At 45.8% G+C, this 17,513-nt stretch overlaps 1 protein-coding gene across 1 annotated transcript; it reads left to right on the top strand.

Annotated features, from left to right (window-relative positions):
• Positions 1–2,245: 2,245 nt before the first annotated feature.
• Positions 2,246–15,142, top strand: SALL4 (spalt like transcription factor 4). Its single transcript, XM_054391922.1, has 4 exons — positions 2,246–2,315; positions 10,244–12,778; positions 13,395–13,702; positions 14,720–15,142. The coding sequence occupies exons 1-4, from the start codon at positions 2,246–2,248 to the stop codon at positions 15,140–15,142; spliced, it is 3,336 nt and encodes a 1,111-aa protein (XP_054247897.1).
• The last annotated feature ends 2,371 nt before the right edge of the window (positions 15,143–17,513 follow it).

Below are 17,513 nucleotides of genomic sequence, written 5' to 3'. Positions count from 1 at the left end.
TTAGGACACACTTTGGAAACAAAGAGCATTTCTAACTGCTGGTTGAACAAACAAATATATAGAAGCTCCTTGGGCAGCATGGGGATGGACTAATCACTAGATAAAAATGGTCAGTGATTTTAAATATCTGCTCATCTCTTCTATTTTATATTAGTAAATACAGAGTTTCTTTTGATGTAATCTATCCATTAAAGAGCATCAAGAGTGTGGATTTGTAAAACCATTATTTGCATGCAGAGGAAAGGGCAAGGAAAGCGGCCTGAAAAACAAAATCTGTCTCCTGACCCCCATGTTCAATAATTGTCCAAGGAGAACAGTGATAACTCTGCAAGGTTTTTTTCTGAGGTTTGTATTATCCTTAGCTAAGTAAAACCGCTTATGAGACACTATAAAAACAAAACAAAACCTCAAGAGGATATATAACTAATTAGATCATGATGCGCTGTTTACCTTGGTCTGCAATGTTAAATGTCTTCATGCCTGTCCCAAGCAAACTACAGCTTCCCACTCCTCAAGTATTTAAAAAAAAAAAAAACCACAACCAAAACCCAAACACAATCCCGAGCAGTACCATGGACACAACTGTAAGAACAGGAATAAACTTCAGAACACAATAAAAGTTTTTAAAATCCCAGGATTTTTGTAAGGTAAAAATGCCATTAGATAAAATGAGACTGTGGTGTTGTGCAATTTTCTGTGGCAATTGCGTGGCCTTGTTAGTTACTATTGCTTCCTCCCTCCCCTTCCTGCTGTCTAGAAATGTTTGGGGTTTCCACTATGCGTCACCCTTCTGATGGATCCATCTTTGATGGGTGTTTATCTTCACAGCAGCTTTGCGGCTAGGGAAATATTATCCTCACTTCACATGTGGGAAACTGAGGCATGGACCCTGGGAAATTGTTTGCTGATGTGCAATAGCAAGACTATTTTGAGTCTGACTTTGGGTGAACCTAGAACTTCCAAACCCTTATCCTGTGCCCTGATCCTCCAAATCAACGAAATCATCTTTTCACCAAATCAATCTCTCCAGTATCTTCTAGCAACTGATTTCATGCAGATCTGGGAGAGGGGGGGGTTCCACGTGAAAACAGAAAGCAATCATGTCTCCCACGAAGATTTTGCAACCCACACCTCCATATAATCAAGGAACCTTACATTTTTCTTTTGTAAGGTCCAGATGGCTTCCATGGATGGATGGGGTAGGGGTGACTAACACTCAGGGGCTTTACTGCAAAGTAAATCTGAACCTTGGCTGAGTTGGGTCCTGCTCACGTTTGGCCACATGGGCTCTACCTCCACGGTGCCACCAAACCTATCTGGAGCTTGTGGGGGAGGATTTAAACGTGACAGAATTTCATTCGGAACCCAACAGCGTAAGCGGGGAGTAAAACTGAAAATGATTGCACCGCGTACTTGCACTGTCAGCTTGCTACAGGAAAGCACTTTGAAAGTGCTGGGTTTTTTCACTTGCATGATTATTTCCACGTGAACATTTTACTCGTCTAACGTTTTTACTTGCTGTTGATAATACTAGTGGCTCAGTTTTTAAGTCTTCCCAGTAAGTGAGACTTAAAAAGAAGCCTTTAAACAAACGCACCAACGCCAAGCGCAATTACGCGCCGTCTGGATCGTCTTTTGAAGCCCCTTGACTTGCCCACACTACCAGGAGACTCCGGGCTCGACCGTTCGTACAATCACAGCTCTTTCCTTTTCCACCTTATCTAGCGACAAAAGGAAGAATTAGCTTTGTCTTGGCCTTCTGCGGCTTTAGGGGGGGAAAGGGGGGGAAAAAAAAAAAAAAGTCTTTCAAGTACAATATAAAAAGCGCAGGTGAGATAACAAGCGTATTATCCGTCGCCAGCCTGCAAAGTCGGCCTGCCGGCTTGTTTGTTTACTCTCAAGGCTGCATCTTGCCCCCACCCAGCCCGGGGGGCTGCTGGGGGGCGGCCCTGGTCCTGGCGGGGCTCACGCCTTTGTCGCTCGGCCGGGCCGGGTCGGGCCGGGACTACATCGCCCATCGTGCCCCGCTGCGCCCTGATCAATGGACCTTATTTGAATAATCTGTGAGCCCTTGGACTCAGGCCAATCAGCTGTCAGGGACCCATGATAAATCGCAATGCATTATTGATAATCATAATTACTCTGACATGCGCATTCCGCCCAATGGGGGTAATTTCCCAACTCTAGGAATTTGTTGTGAAGAGGAAAATAATTGCTACTATTTTGCTCCCGATGCTGGTGCACCATGTCGCGACGGAAGCAGGCGAAGCCCCAGCACATCAACTCCGAGGAGCAGCCCCCAGATGCTGCAAGTGGTAAGAGGCGCAGAGGAGGGCGCGGAGCCGCGGCGGGTCCCAACTTTCCTGATGCGCGGAGGAGGCGGCCGGGACGGCGAGGGGCTGTTGCCGGGGGGCTTCTATCCTCGTGGTTCACCCCCCGAGCTTCCCCCCCGCCTCTCCCGGGTCTGCCCGAAGCCGAGCCCCAGTCTCTGAAGGTTTCTTTAGGAAAGTTATTTCCCGACGGAGCTCCAGCGAGGTGTGCCGCGGAGCTGAGCTGGGGCATTGGCCCCTTCTTATTTTGATTCTGAGAGTGGGGGGGCTCTGCTTTGGGCCGTTCTGGGGCGCAGGCTTTCGCAGACCGAGGTGCTGCCCGAGGGGTCCCTGACCGTGCCCGGCTGCCGGTCCCCCCCTGCCCCGTGCACCCCCCAACCCTCGGTCTCGTGGAGCCTGCACCGGTACCCGCGTGCGGTGCGCGGGGCTCCCCTGGCCCCGATGCAGTTGCGCTGGGGGTGCAGCCTCATGGGAGGTGACCCCCAAAGCCTCCCAAGGCGGAGGGGTCGGGGGGGGGGAGGGGGAGAGTAACGGAGGAGGTGGAAATTGCAGGCAATCTTCGTAGAGGTAGAAAATGGCTCGAGTTTGGTTTCCCCGGACTGTTTAACACTTTCTACGTACTTATATGGGGATTTTTGTGGAGTTTCAAAAGAAAAATAATCCGTTCGGACTATTTTTGTTGGAGACCACAATCGCCCTGGACCTTTTGTAGCTTGACCTCCAGCCATCTTTGATTTCCGACTTCCTAAAATAACTCCGGTGAGCTAATGTGGGGTGTGCGTGAGCGCTTTGTATTAGGGCGCCGTGGGGGATTTCGCTACCGTAAATCGCTGTCCCTCCTTTTAGGGGAGCTTGCAGCCCTGCGCCTCAGAGAAAAGTACACATTTGGGCTCAAATGAGCCCAGAGCTCCTGGCGCGGGTGGGCATCCAGCTGCACTCGCTTACCAATGGTTTCCCCCGGGAGCGGGGAAGAGTCGGGGCAGCTGGAGCGTGCCCCGCTTTCCTGGACGGAGCAGCATCTTCCCGCAGCCAGGGGGTGGCGGCTCCCCGGGCTCCGGTGCGGACGCCATCCCTGGTATTCTCGCCCTTGGTACCTCGGAGCTGGGGAAGGTCCCGCTGTGCCCGTCCCGCTCCGGAGCGAGTGGAGCCAGGAGGAGGGCAATTTCTGGGTGGGTAAGGGGAGACTGGCGGTGAGCTGACCTGGGCTGCATTTTTTATAAGAGTTGTGGTTGTTGAGCCCAAGCACTTCTCTGCGTCACCCAAGAACATTTTTTTTGGGGCTCTCTGCTTTCCCAAGGGGCTGGTTTTGTGTGGGGTTTTTCCATCCGTAGAACTGATCGATACCAATGCAAGTTACAGGAGCTGCTTATTCCCAGCCCGCAGGAGGTTAAGGCTGTTAATTTTTTTTCCCTCCTCCCCCTCTCTTCTTTGAGTCGAAATTTTCAATTGTTGGGTCCGGTTAATGGTGACTTAAGAAACAGCAAGCTGGCCAGAAGGCAATAAATCCCATGTTTAATGCATGACTGTTTTCCTTTGTGCATATGGTTAGGTTGGGGGATGGAGGTGATGTTTCCACATGTAAATCGCTGCCCACTGCTGGAAAGCCACCTCCGGGTCTACGCTGAAACAAAAGGGTTAATAACTCCTGATGCGGCCCACTTGGGCGGGGGAGGTGTGCAGGGAGGAGGATCGCTACACACCGTGTTCTCCGGAGTAATGCCCAGCTGCTTGCTTCTTCTTGTTGGGGCTTTTTTCCCCTTCCCACCCCACCTCTTTCAACAACAAAACCCTGGATGGAAATCCCTCCGGGATCTGGGACAGCGAATGCACAGGCTGGGGGGACCTGGCGAAACTCTAGTTCTTCCTGGGGCGGGGGGATTGTCCTACCGTCTGGGATTGGGGGGGGGTGTCTTTTGTGGGGCGCTGGCGAGGCCGGGGGTGACTGGAGGGGCTGCTGCTGGCGGGCGCCGCCCCGCGGCCGGTTCTCCGGGACCCTCCACTGTGGCCCTGGGACAGGGAAGAGGCCGGTCGCTGCACTGAAATTCCGGTACTGCTCTCAGAAATACAAATCGCGGCTCCGGTGGCTCTTATCGGCCGCAGATCTTCAAAAGGGGCTTGATACTCCCCGCTCCAGGTGTGTCCGTAAATGACGAGTGATGAAGGTGCATAACAAAGTCGAAATACCTCAGGGATTTGTCTGCGACATTATTACGGTTACGTATGTACTCGAGAATAAAATTAAGTCCTTATCTCCTATTTTGCAAGTGTCACTTTTTTTTTTTTTTTTTCCAAAGCAATTTTAGGACGCACCTCTGTGAACAATGCAGCGCGGTAAGAAACGGTTCTGCTAACCTGGTGATCAATTAACAGGTCAAAAAATCAGCAGGTGGTCACTGGAGAATAATCAGACATACTGAAAATTAGCATTTTCACAAAGAGATTAAAAATGCCAATTGTGTTGGACTACTGCCATTTAAAAACCAGATTTTGTCTTAAATACAGCATTAAACGTTTTTTCAGAGTAAAATTGGAAGATTTTCTTAATTTAAAGCTCTAGATCGTGCTTTGGGCTCTGCGGAAGTGGAGAGGAGTCTGTTTAACGACGGAAGCCCAAGTTTTGTGGTGGTTTTATTTTATATGTATTTCAGGTGGCCCGAAGCTCCCGTGGGTGGGGTAAAGCCGGCCTGGAGCAGCAGGGTGTGGTAGGAGTCCCCCAGGCTGTGCATTGAGCTGCGACGTTGGAGCGGTGTGAGGGTGCCTAGGAGCCCCCGGGGCGGGGGAGATGCTGGGCTTGTTTTTCCTTTTACGCAAGTGAAACATTATATTGGCTGCAGTGATGAAACCCTTTTGCTGGGCTCGGCAGCATGTGACGTTTTGACAGAGCTGCTGCTCTAACCTTTGCCTCCTCCCGCTTGCTGTGGGTGGTAAGTTGATGTCAGGCTTACAATTAGGACTCTCATGCAATTGACCTTGGCAGCGGGGTTTGTGCCGTTTAGCTCGGTCTTAAACACTGTACTAGTGTTAAGTGTGGTCCGGGGCCGCGCCGGCGGGAGGACCGGCGGCCGCCGAGCAGGTAGGGCCGAGGGCGGGTGGCCTCTGTTGCTGCTTTAAAACGCCGCTCTTTTTATTGCCACTGCTTTATCCCGAGGCAGGCTCGAGAAACACCCTCTGCTTAAAACAAATGGGCAGTGTCTGTGCTGCCGAGCTCAGGTGGATGCTGGTGGGGGATGGCAGCGCTGGGGCAGCCTGGTCGCGCTCCCCGGGGCGGCTCCGCCTGGCAGCACCGCCCGGGGGCCGGGGCCGTGCGGCAGCGCGGGGCGTGAGTGCCCTCCACCGACCGAGCGCCGCCTGGACCTCGGCTGCGGGGCTGCGGCCGCGCCTCTGCAGGTAACGCGCCGACATCTTGGAGAGGGGTGGTCAGAAACACGGGGTGGGGGTCGAACCTTTTCAGCTGGCCGCGGGAAGTGGCTGGTGTTGGCGGGGAGCGGGGCTGGCTCTGGCCAGGGCTGCAGCCAGCGCCGTGTGCTCTTTTTGGAAGTTACGCGCTCTGGGCCGAACTTTTCCTGTGTGGTTGGACACTTTTAGCTCCTCAAAGCCGCTTATTGACAATAGTTTATTTCGGCCTTGGCTGAATATTTCTCTTGGATAGGTGGTCAGGCAAAAGGGTGAATCAGTCAGTAGATAATAAATAAAGCCTGGGAGAGAGCCTGAAAGCCTGAAGCCCAGGTTGTGGTATGTAACACATTTCTGGCCCGTTCTTGGGGCAGAAAAATGCTGCTGATTAAATTCAGTGTAGAAAACATCAAGGTCTTTGGATATATTTCTGTAATCAATCATTTGTGCATTTTCCTTAAGCGTGGAGGTGAATTTTGTCATAGTCACAGTTAAATAAAAGTGCTTTAACTGGTGTTTTATAGTAGGAGAAGGCAAAACTTGGGATGGTTTACAGTCCTTGGAAGACCCAGCTTTTCGGCTAGGAAAAGGAAAATAAAACTTGAGGAAGCACGATGCTGGAGAGCAACAGGGAGCTGATGGCAGAGATTGTCCCATCTAGGACTGGAGTGGATGCTTGCTAATATTCCATGAGTTAATTTTAAGTGGGAAAGTGTGTGGTTATGTTAGTAACAAGTAAAGTTTAAGTGAAAGTAAAAATCGTTGTTCAGATGTAGTCTGTGGAAGAAGTAAGGTCATGAAAGGCAGTAAACTGGGGAAAGCATAAACTTGGACAATTTCCTTCCAATTCAAGTGAAATATAATTTTATCACAACTGGGAAGAGGGGGGGGAAAACCTGTCACTACTAGCTGATATTAGTGGTAGACCAGCAGCACCTTTCTTGAAATCGCATCAGCCAGACTTATTTCACTCCTCTTTCACTTGTTCCCTTAGAAGAAAAATAATTCGAGCTGTGTGGATTTTATCAGCCTTCCTTGTCGATGACCGCCTTGTCCTACACAATAGTGGATTTTTTTCCATCCATTCGCCAGTGATTCAATCTAACCCCCCTGCTGGGTTTACTGCATTCTTCTAACTTATTGGATAACTAGATGCTGAGAGATAACATTCCTGAAATTCGGGGGTGGGGAAATGTTAAAGGAAAAAAAAGAAAGCAGCACCCAGTAGATGTTGAATCCCTGGGAAGCCTTTGGTGAGGGTTAAGTGAAGCCCACAAGCGGTTGTTGCTCTGCTCCTCGGTGAATCCTTGTACAGTAGGTGGGCAGAGCTGGCTGCTCAGGGAGATCTCTCTGCAGAGAAGCCCCACCAGTTCAGAGCGTTAAGTTCATGTCAGTGATAGCGGCAGCGGGAGAGAGGGCAGGGTAAATAAGGTGCTGATTGCAGGCGTTTGCTCCTTCCATGCTGCGGAAGGGATGTAGCGGGAAATCAACTTGAAGAGCTTCAGAGAAGCTGTTGGGTTTTTTGAAAACAAACAAACAGTAAAGTGCTCCTTTGTTATTCCAGCTACTACACAAGCAAGTGTCATGCTTATACAGACTGTGTATTTTAAAAATAACCATTTTTGAGGTAGAGGAGGGTGTTATACTCACTTTATCCTGCGGTAGAAGGAAAAATCGGGCTTAATTCTAACCTATTTGTCATGCAGCAAGTAACAACAAGCTAGGAATGGCATTTGTGTCGAATCTGGAGGTAGTGCCTTACTGTCAGAAGAACTGGATACAGAAGTGTGGCGGCAAGAGTAGGCAGGGGCAGGGCTGTTAACCTGCCTGCTGCCCAACACAGGTGCCTTCAGTTTACTGGAGTTTCTTTTTCTGAGGTAGCAAGTGGTGCTTAGGATCTGAAAAGTAACTTCTGGAGCTTCTCCGAATTATGAAAATTAAGAGCATGGGCTGTGCCAGAGATTGGAAAAGGGGGCTTTGAATTAAGTGTGGTCTTATCAGTTGAAAAGTGGATGAACAAGAAAGTACTATCAAGGGAAGGGAGATAAATGATGAGATGCTTTGAAGCAGTTAAAGTTGAGGATTTGTCTAGACACAGTTATCCTGGAATATCTCCTCGGGGGTGGGCAGCAGTCTTTCATGCTGACATTTCTACTCCACTTGAAACATTTTGCATGGCCACTGCAGAGGTGTAAACTGCAGTGTGAAATGCATGTGCATGCGAAACTGTAGAAGGAAGAGCTTTTGTACTTTCTAAAGTGAAGCCTAAGATTATTTTGCAACACAGGAAACCTGTAAAACTAGGCATGGAAGATTGCAGTGTTAAATCCCTAAATAATAAAGGATTTGGAAAAGAGGTTTTGATGGTTTAGCCTGTTCTGTGAAATACTTGTTGGATGGAAATTGTTGGAAAGTAGTCAACTAAAGACCTTGAGTTAAAGGACATAGTAGTCATGGAAGGCTCTTGTCATTTTTCAACACCAGTGCTTGCTTTCCCATTATGTCTGATTAGACTCTCGCGGAGTTTGAAAACATGAGTTCTTTACCTTAGTTGACTCTACTTATAATTGACGAAGTTCTGAATCATGTATGACTTGTACTTGTCTGTCGACTGGATTGCTCTGTTTTTCCTATGGAGTTAGTAACTTTAGTGGCATCAATTTTTGGGGTGGGAAATGTGTGTTAAAACATATATAAGCTTTGGCTCTTGTTTCTTTCACTTGTGAAAGTTTGGGTTGAAGTGGGAAGTATTTAATTCTCTGTTGAGACTTGAAGGATCCAAACAGTTTTGGTCATAGCTGTGCTGAGAGCACCTTTCCCTCCCTATTCAAGGACTTGTAACCCTGCAGTGTATGTGATTAACATTATTGCAGTCCTGTAGATTGGGATTTATCACTGTGCAGGCTATAGCACAACAGGCCTCTGGAACTTGGAGGTTTTTAATTGATTGAGTATTTTTTAAGAAAAATCTTTCATGTACACTTTCTGTTGAAGTTTGATTTGTTGAATGTGCATATAATACCCTTGTTAACCTAAAAAAAATGTCAAGGTTTGCAATATCCTCCCTTACAGAGCTTTTACACTACCCCCAAAACACCTCAGCATGCTTGAGGTGTTGCTTGGACAAGAACACACCCTGCCATGTACAGGATATACACATGTATCAGATGTGTGGTTCAGCTGCACCTTTAAAATGAAAGCTGCAGATAGCTCCAGTGCTTGCAGAGTCTTCAGTTGGGTTAGTAACATGGAACCAGGGCTGAGCCCCAAAATTAATTACTGGAGATGTAAGACTTCAAGAGAAGAGGTTTCATAATACAAATTCACAGTTGTGGTTGAGAAACAGTTGTGTCCCACTGAGTACAGGAGGTGAAGTACATGCGCTGGTTACTGCACCCTTGGCACCCATCAAAATTGAACCAGTTAATGTGAGTTGCAGGACACTTCACTTGATGTAATGCATCTGCAGTCCTTCCTGCTTCCCTCACAGCTGTATGAGCCTCAGTTTTGTCTCCTGAACCTCTTGCCTCCCATGCCCTGAATGCTTGCATGCCTCAAGCTGGGTGCAAGTTTGTTTGAAGGATGGCTACATCCTGTTTTGGTGTAGAATTTCTCAACTTCTCTTCCCTTTCTGATATTTCCTTGAATGATACTTGGTCTTGTCTGCATGCCAATTATTCTGGGTCTGATTTGTGTGGGGCACTGATGGAGGAAGGGCAGGAGTGAACTTGCAGACCAGCTTTGCTTTCTCCACCTCCCTAAAAGCAGGTGAGCTTTGTGTGTTTTTTAAGCAGGGCTTGTTACATCCCTCTCTAATCATCATGGGTATCAATGCAGGCTCATACCTACATGTGAGATTCTGTAAGTTAGCTATCTTTTGTTTTGTAGTGTGGCTTTTTAGAGTTTTTTTTTTAATGCAAGTACTTTTGAAGTATTTAAAAGCTAATATTGGACTTCTTGCTGTTGTCAGTTCTTTTCAGTACTAATTACTTCCATGATGAAAGAGTTGATGTCATCTAATAGATCAGTGTACAGCCAAGAACTGCTCTGAAGTTCTTATCAAGTCTTATGTGAATTTCTATGAGGTGTTTCATGTTTATACTTGAGTTTGTAATTCTTGGTTAACCAAGTTTTGTGGTGTTTTGCTCAATGTTATGGCACCTCCTCTGTCTTGCTTGAGTTGTGTTCCTTTTTAAACTGTTTTGCAGGTGCTAGCTGCCTTCTTGCACTGTCCCTCTACCTGTATAAAGGGATTTGCAATAAATTCCTTTCCATCAAACCCTGTGAGATTGCTTTTATATTATTGTTTTTACTGAAAGCAGAACTAAGGTGCAGATTTCTGCAGGGCTGCAAATGAATTAGCATCAAAACAGATTAGGACTTCAGATCGATCTGCAAACTTGATTCCAGTGTCTTGTATCTTTAAGCTGCAATTCAGGTGAAGTTGGTGATTTGTAAGAGTAGGGAATACTCAATTTAAATCTAGCTGTTAATACGACTTTTTTTTTTTTTTTTTTAAGGGAGTCCACAAGACGTCCCAGGTGACAGAGATGGTGAAATGAGTTCCAAAAGGTGTCGCACGGAGGAAACCAAGATTTGTGAGAAATGCTGTGCAGAATTCTTTGATCTCTCTGAATTCCTTGAGCATAAGAAAAATTGCACTAAAAATCCACCTGTTCTAATCATGAATGACAGTGAGGGAACAGTACCCCCTGAAAGCTTCTCTGAAGCTTCTCTAGGGAGCTTTCCAAGTGATCGAATGGACAGCAGGACACGCAAGGACGTTCAGGCAAAGGGCTGCACTGCCTCTATGGAAAAGAGAGAAGGAAAAATGGATGCTGATTCAGTAGGAGGAATGTACCTTAAAATAGAACCTCCCATCACACCTGCAGCTCCTGGGCTAAGCTATCTACCAAAATCTAAAGTACCGAACACTAATGTGACTTTGCAGACGATACGTGGCACTAAAGTGGCTGTGAACCAGCGGACCTCGGATGCCATTTCTTCTTCAGCAGCCAGTTTTAATGCTATCCCCATGATCCTGGAGCAGCTCGTGTGTTTGCAACAGCAGCAACTTCAGCAAATTCAGTTGACGGAGCAGATTCGCATTCAGATTGCCATGATGGCTCCCCATGCGCTGCATCCTTCTATAGCAGCTGCTACTGATCCACTCAAAGCTCTGGGCGCTCACATGTCTCAGCAGCTGTCGGCTGCTGTTGCTTTAATTGGACAAAAAGCTGGAAGCCAGAGCCTATCACTGGAATCCTTGAAGCAAGGAAAACTACCTCATTCTAACACTGGCATTGCAGCTGCCAGCTCGCTGGCTGCTGGGCTGTCCTCCTCCTTCCCTTTGAAGCCGGAGGCAAGCAGAAGCCTTCCAGGCTCCATTTCTCGCTTCCAGAATCCTTTGCTACCTCAGTCCTCCAACTCTGTCATCTTCCAAAATCCACTAACAGCTGTTTCTTCTGTGATAGATTCCTCAAAGAAGGGGAAGGGAAAACCTCCCAACATTAGCGTGTCTGAAAGCAAACCAAGCGCAGAGGAGCCATTCTTCAAACACAAGTGTAAATTCTGTGGCAAGGTCTTTGGCAATGACAGCGCCCTGCAGATTCACCTGCGTTCCCACACTGGTGAAAGACCTTACAAGTGTAACATTTGTGGGAACCGCTTTACGACCAAAGGAAACCTTAAAGTGCATTTTCAACGTCACAGAGACAAATATCCCCACATAAAGATGAATCCTTACCCGGTTCCTGAGCACCTGGACAATGTTCCCACTAGCACTGGAATCCCATATGGGATGTCTGTGCCACTGGATGAGTCTAACTTAATTGTGGATAGCAAACCTCTTCTAACAACTCTGCCTACCTCTGCAGCCACCAGTGCACCTCAGAGCATCACCAATCTAGCAGGCATTAAGGAGTCTCTGCCTGGTACGTTCTCAAGTGACCTGCAGTCAAGGCCTTCTCCAGAAAGCGAAGCAGGCTCTTCCTCATCAGGGGCAGTGGGTCATGAATCGGGAACAGAGCAGAGCTTAAGTTCACCACAAGCTACCTGCAGCATGAGCATCTTCCATGTAGGTGGGCCAAATGAGCAAAGCTCCGAAACATCAAAACTTCAGCAACTGGTTGAAAACATTGACAAATCCACTGCTGACCCCAACGAGTGCCTGATCTGTCACAGAGTGCTGAGCTGCCAGAGTTCACTCAAAATGCATTATCGTACTCACACTGGAGAGAGGCCGTTCAAATGTAAAATCTGTGGCCGTGCCTTCTCCACTAAAGGGAATCTTAAAACCCATTATGGTGTCCACCGGGCCAATACTCCTTTAAAGATGCAACATTCGTGTCCTATTTGCCAGAAGAAGTTTACGAATGCAGTTGTGTTGCAGCAGCACATCCGCATGCACATGGGAGGACAAATCCCCAATACACCGATGCCAGAGAACACCTGTGACAGTACTGACATGGACCCTGCTGTGGCTGAGAAGAATGGAGACATCAGTCGCCCAGATGACACCGTGGAAAGCATAGAGATGGAAGAGGATCTGGACTCTCAGGATGTCCCAAGGAGTTCTTCAAAACCTCCTACCCCATATGATGCACAATCGGAATTGACAGCCACAGCAGCCACCTTCTCTGGTATTGCAGCACTGGAGAATCAAATGAAGATTGTCAATTCTACTTTAAACTTGCAGCGGCAGAGTAGTTTGAAGTCTAGTGACAATGGCTCAGCAGAAAGTGATGGCATGACAAATGATTCATCTTCTGTGGCAGGAGATCCAGATTACCAGAATGGCAGGAGTCCTGCTGCCTCTGAGTCTGCCTCACTCCAGGCTCTATCCCCAGCCAACAGCCAAGCTGAGAGCGTAAGATCGAAGTCACCTACCATCAACAATCAAGAAGATACAGGCACAGGGAATAAATTAGAGGGTTCTGAGAACACTTCTGCAGAAATGGAAGGGGTTGTTGGTGCTTTGGATTTAACTTACGGCAATATTGGTCGAAAGGTCATTAAAGAAGAGCCTGGGTTGCAGTTTGCAAATGGAGAATATGGTGAGTAATGTGAAATGCTGGCAGTACTTGGGATGGGTGGGGTAGTAGCACTGGAGGAAATCCATCTCCAGGAGGACCAACAGGAGTCAAAACCTCTTCAGGTTTCCCCTCTTCTATTACTTTAGAGGCACATGCTCTGTAATCTTCTCCTGACTTTGTCAGACTGAAAATGCAACAAAATTCAAAGACTTAAATGCTGTCATCTCCTGCAAAGGGTTGCATGGATGTCCTTAAATGGGTTGTGCACTTAGTATCTTTTGTAGTCTCACCTGATACCTCCATGTAGCTCTCTAAAGACATATGTTTGTGTTTCATGGAAAACCATTTAACCTCTGGAATCCTTGTGGATTTTTTTATTTCATTAGTATTCAGGCTAATGTTGGTATAAATTTGACCTGAAAGTGAGACTGTAACTCTTAAGCTCACCAACAAGAATAGAGGTCAACTGATTTCTTTCAGACTATTCTAGCAAGAGTAATAGCAGCCCTACCATGTGTCTTTGGAGGGCTTTGCAGGCACTCTTTCCAAGCATTTGTAGCTCCAAAGGTGAGGCAAGACTTGGAAGCTTGGAAGCAGGATGAGATTGGGGTAAACGTTACCTTTGCTTTCTTTCCAGGTCGAAGTAGTATTCCAGCTGCTTTTGTTAGAGGCCCACCACCCCTTATAAAAATGGAGATGCATGGTGAGCGTCCCATTAGCACTAGCCATTTCATTGGCCCACCAGCTCTCTCCCCTGGTGTTGCCCCTCTCCTCGTGCCACGGCCAAAATTCTGCCGTCCTGCCAAACAGCACATCTGCACTACGTGTGGGAAGAACTTCTCCTCTGCCAGTGCCCTTCAGATCCATGAACGGACCCATACTGGTGAAAAGCCATTTGCCTGCACCATCTGTGGGAGAGCCTTTACAACAAAAGGAAACCTGAAGGTAAGCCATCTCATATGTGATCCATTTTGTAGGGGAAAGACTATTGCTAATGTTTCTCCTGCTTTTGGAGACAACTTGGGATTCCCTTGCAGTTCCTCAAGTGGTTGTCTGGCTTGTCACTTTCCCAGGTTTCTTCACAGTTTGCTAAACAGTGTATTGAGACCACCTGCAGAATTCTTTGGCACTGTCCTTGATCTTTCTTTTAGGATGGAAGGCTTAGTTCTTGCTAAGCAGATTGTTTTATTTTCATTTGGATTTGAGTGTCAGGACAGGCATTTCATAGACTGAATGCTACAAAATGATGCCTACAGAATACTTGCATTACACTATAATGCTGGAAGCATCATGCAGTATGAGGCGGGATAAAACAGAGAGGATAATCCTGAGATGGGACGAAGTATTTGGGGATTGTGTCTAAGCACTTGCTGAAGTGCTGCAAGTCTGTCCTCATTGTCAGATTAACTCAATTGCCTTGTAAGGGACTCACAGCTTCCTCACTTGCACAGAAGCTTCTCACTTCCCATGGAAACCTCTTCAAGTTCTTCAGTCCTCTTGCCTAAATGCTGATTGGGAGGGAAAATACTCTGCAGTTAGAACAGTCAGTCACTGGAAATACAAGCACTGTTGGTGGTGTTGAAGGTTTTGGCCTAGGTGTAACCTTTTTTTCCAAGTTCCTTGGTGAGATTTTTTTTTTTGCGTTTGGTGGTGTTACTTGATGTAGTCTGTTCACAGCAAATCTTTGCTGTGTTGGCATCTTTGCCAACACCACTTAACAGGAAGTGTAAAAATGCAGTCCAAGCACTTCATTTGTAGACTCTAGAGAGCCATGGTGATGTCAGGCAGTAGAATGAAATGTATCTTACACATACCAGGAAGAGAACAAAGATAAGAACTAGCCAGCTTAAATGCTTATGTGATTTCTTTCAAGCAGTTTGGCTGTAGGTAAAGTAGAACTTGGGTATGTCACAAAAGAGCTGCAGTATTAATCAATCTCTTAATTTTTTTTCTTTCTGAAAGGTCCATGTAGGAACTCACATGTGGAATAACTCTGCCAGGCGAGGAAGAAGGCTTTCTATTGACAACCCCATGGCTCTGCTGGGGAATGATCCCAAGAAGGTATCTGAAATGTTTCCAAAGGATATAATGCCTTCTTCAGTGAGCATTGACCCCACAGTATGGAATCAGTATGCAGCGGTACTCAGCAATGGCATAGCAATGAAGACTAACGAGATCTCGGTGATCCAGAGCGGTGGCTTACCTACCCTGCCAGTCACCATCGGGGGTGGTTCAGCAATAAATACTGCTACAGTCTCCAAAATTGATGGGACCCAGTCTGGGACTGGTTCTGATACAGAGAAGGCCAGTGGTGCTGCTGCAGACAATGTGCCAAAACACCAGTTCCCTCACTTCATTGAGGAGAACAAAATTGCTGTTAGTTAAAAACTCCAGTCAAGTTGACACACAGAACAAATATATATATACACAAACATATATTTTTAAGAGATTCCAATTCAGCCTCCTATTTTCCTATTGACGTGCAAATGATTTTATGGTTGTCTTTGTAAGAGTTGCCCAGAGTACAATCATGATATTGCTTTGCAAATAGTGAATAATAAAGAATAGGATTTCCTTCTATTTGGAAAGATGCGGGTCTTGCAAAGTAGTTCTTAAGTGTGACTTTAACGTGTACAGCCTTACAGAAGTTTCTGCAACTTGAAATTCCAAAGGTTAGAATATTTACCTCTTTGTTTAGAGTGAAATACTTGGGGAGGTTTTGAATAGAGTGGAAACCTACTGTTGATGGAAAAGCTTCTATTTGCTGTTGAGAAATTAAAACTATTAATGCGGGTAAATATCCTAGAATGTCTGCCACCCTCTTAGACGTAGTTTTTCTGTTTGGATTTTTGGCTCTGTGTGGTTTCTGAATGTACTTTTTACTATAATGGGTATAAAAACTACATTTTTTTTTTTTAATTCCTTTTTTTTTGCCTTGAAAGTTCTGTGAAAAGAACATTGCTGTTTTTCTTTAATCACTGCTCCTAAGGAATTAATTCTCTGTATTGTTGACTGCTGCTTATTTAATGCTACTACTAGGACAGTCCTTCCAGTATAGTGCCAAAACTCCTACTTCCAAAGCTGTGCAGTTTTTCCTAGATGTTTTATTTCAATACCAAGAGCCCCAAAAGAGCATGGGTGGTTATGTATATACTTTTTTTATTTTCCCCTCTCTTGAAAGGGAAGACTTGCCTTGGGAAGTCAGGTCTAAAAGCTCTGCAAGGAATCTCAGGTGACTGTTGCAATTAGGCATGGGAACTGGTTTCCTTAGCAAGAGAGAGACCTTTGTTTTTGGTTGGGTTGTTTTGGTTTGGTTTGTTTTGTTGTTTTTTTTTTTCATTTGGGTAATTTAGAAGATCAGTCTGTGTAAACCTGTATTTAAATATGAAGTATTCATGCTTAGGTTAAGTGTTTTGTGGGTTTTTGGATGGCATTCCTGCTCTGGTCATTAAGTTTCTTGGTGGTCTGTGAAGTTGCATTCTACCAAAATGGTTATTAATGATCCATGTGTATTGTATGAAGGTTGTTGGGATAGTCATCTGGATTCTAAGTTATCTACCTCATTTTTCCTTATGTAGTTGTAGTGTCTATTTTTCTATTAATGACCACTGTAATGAACTGAGATTCAAGCAGATGCTTCCATGCACTATCTGAAACCAAAACCTGATGTATTAGTGGAAGCACCTGAAGATTTACTGGACTGACCTTTCACTATTCCTTTAATGTCTGCTGGAACTGTATGTGTAATGGGATCTAAACCAGACTGGAAAGTGAGCATTTGGTATGGAGGGACTGAACTATGGAAAGAAGTCTAGTGGTTGACTGCAGGAAATCTTCAAGTCCAGTCTCCCTTGTGGAAGGCCTGAAAAATGCAGATTACCAAAAGTTTGTGTAATGTTGTTGCACCTGATTTTTGCTTATGATCTCTGTATGCCGAGTTGTGCCTTTCCTGCTGGACTTGTAAGTAAGAACATACCAGTACCTGTTTACACTGTAAGATGGATATTGTTACATAGACCATGCAAAAGGCATCCCAGTTGTCAAGTTTCTGCATTGTGAATGTATGATTTTTAAGAACTCTGTAGTTTTGAATATCTACTGATGCATTTCTGTTGACATTTTGAGAATAAATTTTGGGATGGCTTTTTCACATTTGGTGCTTAAATTTTTGTGGCAAAGTATTTGTCTCCTGAAGAGCGAGTTGAACAGGCAGCATGCTGCCTCACACCAGTGACTTTTTAAATCGATGGTCTAGGCCTATGCTTTACTTTGCTATTTAAAATAAAGTAAGAAGGTGGTAGTGGAGGAGTCTCTAGATGAATTTCTTGATCAGTTGGAGTTTGATACAGGGGTTAGGATGTGCCAGGGATGTTGATCCACGCATTAAAATAGAATGAAAATGTGATGTGCAGTAATTCTGATACTGTAACCACCCTAGAAAGTGAAATGCTAAATTGTCAGATTGCCAGTGTCTGCATAGAAAAATGACACAACCTCTCCTAAAGAGAAAAGGAAACCAATGTTCTGGGGACAGCCCTGATATGATGGAAAATGGGTGAGATTCTGAAAGTTGCAACCTAAACTAGCAAATGTAGAGTAAACTTTAAGGTATGTGCCCTTTCCTGCCCAGTCTTGATGCCCCTTGTACACAAGGTTCATACTTGGGAGTGGGGGAAAAAAACAAATAGGAAACACTTGCTCTCTAGGTTCTACCACAAGCTCTGGAGGAATGAAAAAAAAAAAAAAGGGGGTGGGA

This window comes from Indicator indicator, chromosome 24, assembly GCF_027791375.1.
Source record: "Indicator indicator isolate 239-I01 chromosome 24, UM_Iind_1.1, whole genome shotgun sequence".
Lineage (NCBI taxonomy): Eukaryota > Metazoa > Chordata > Aves > Piciformes > Indicatoridae > Indicator > Indicator indicator.
Note: the sequence above shows the minus strand (reverse complement) of the source record. Positions and strands in the feature narration are given on the sequence as shown.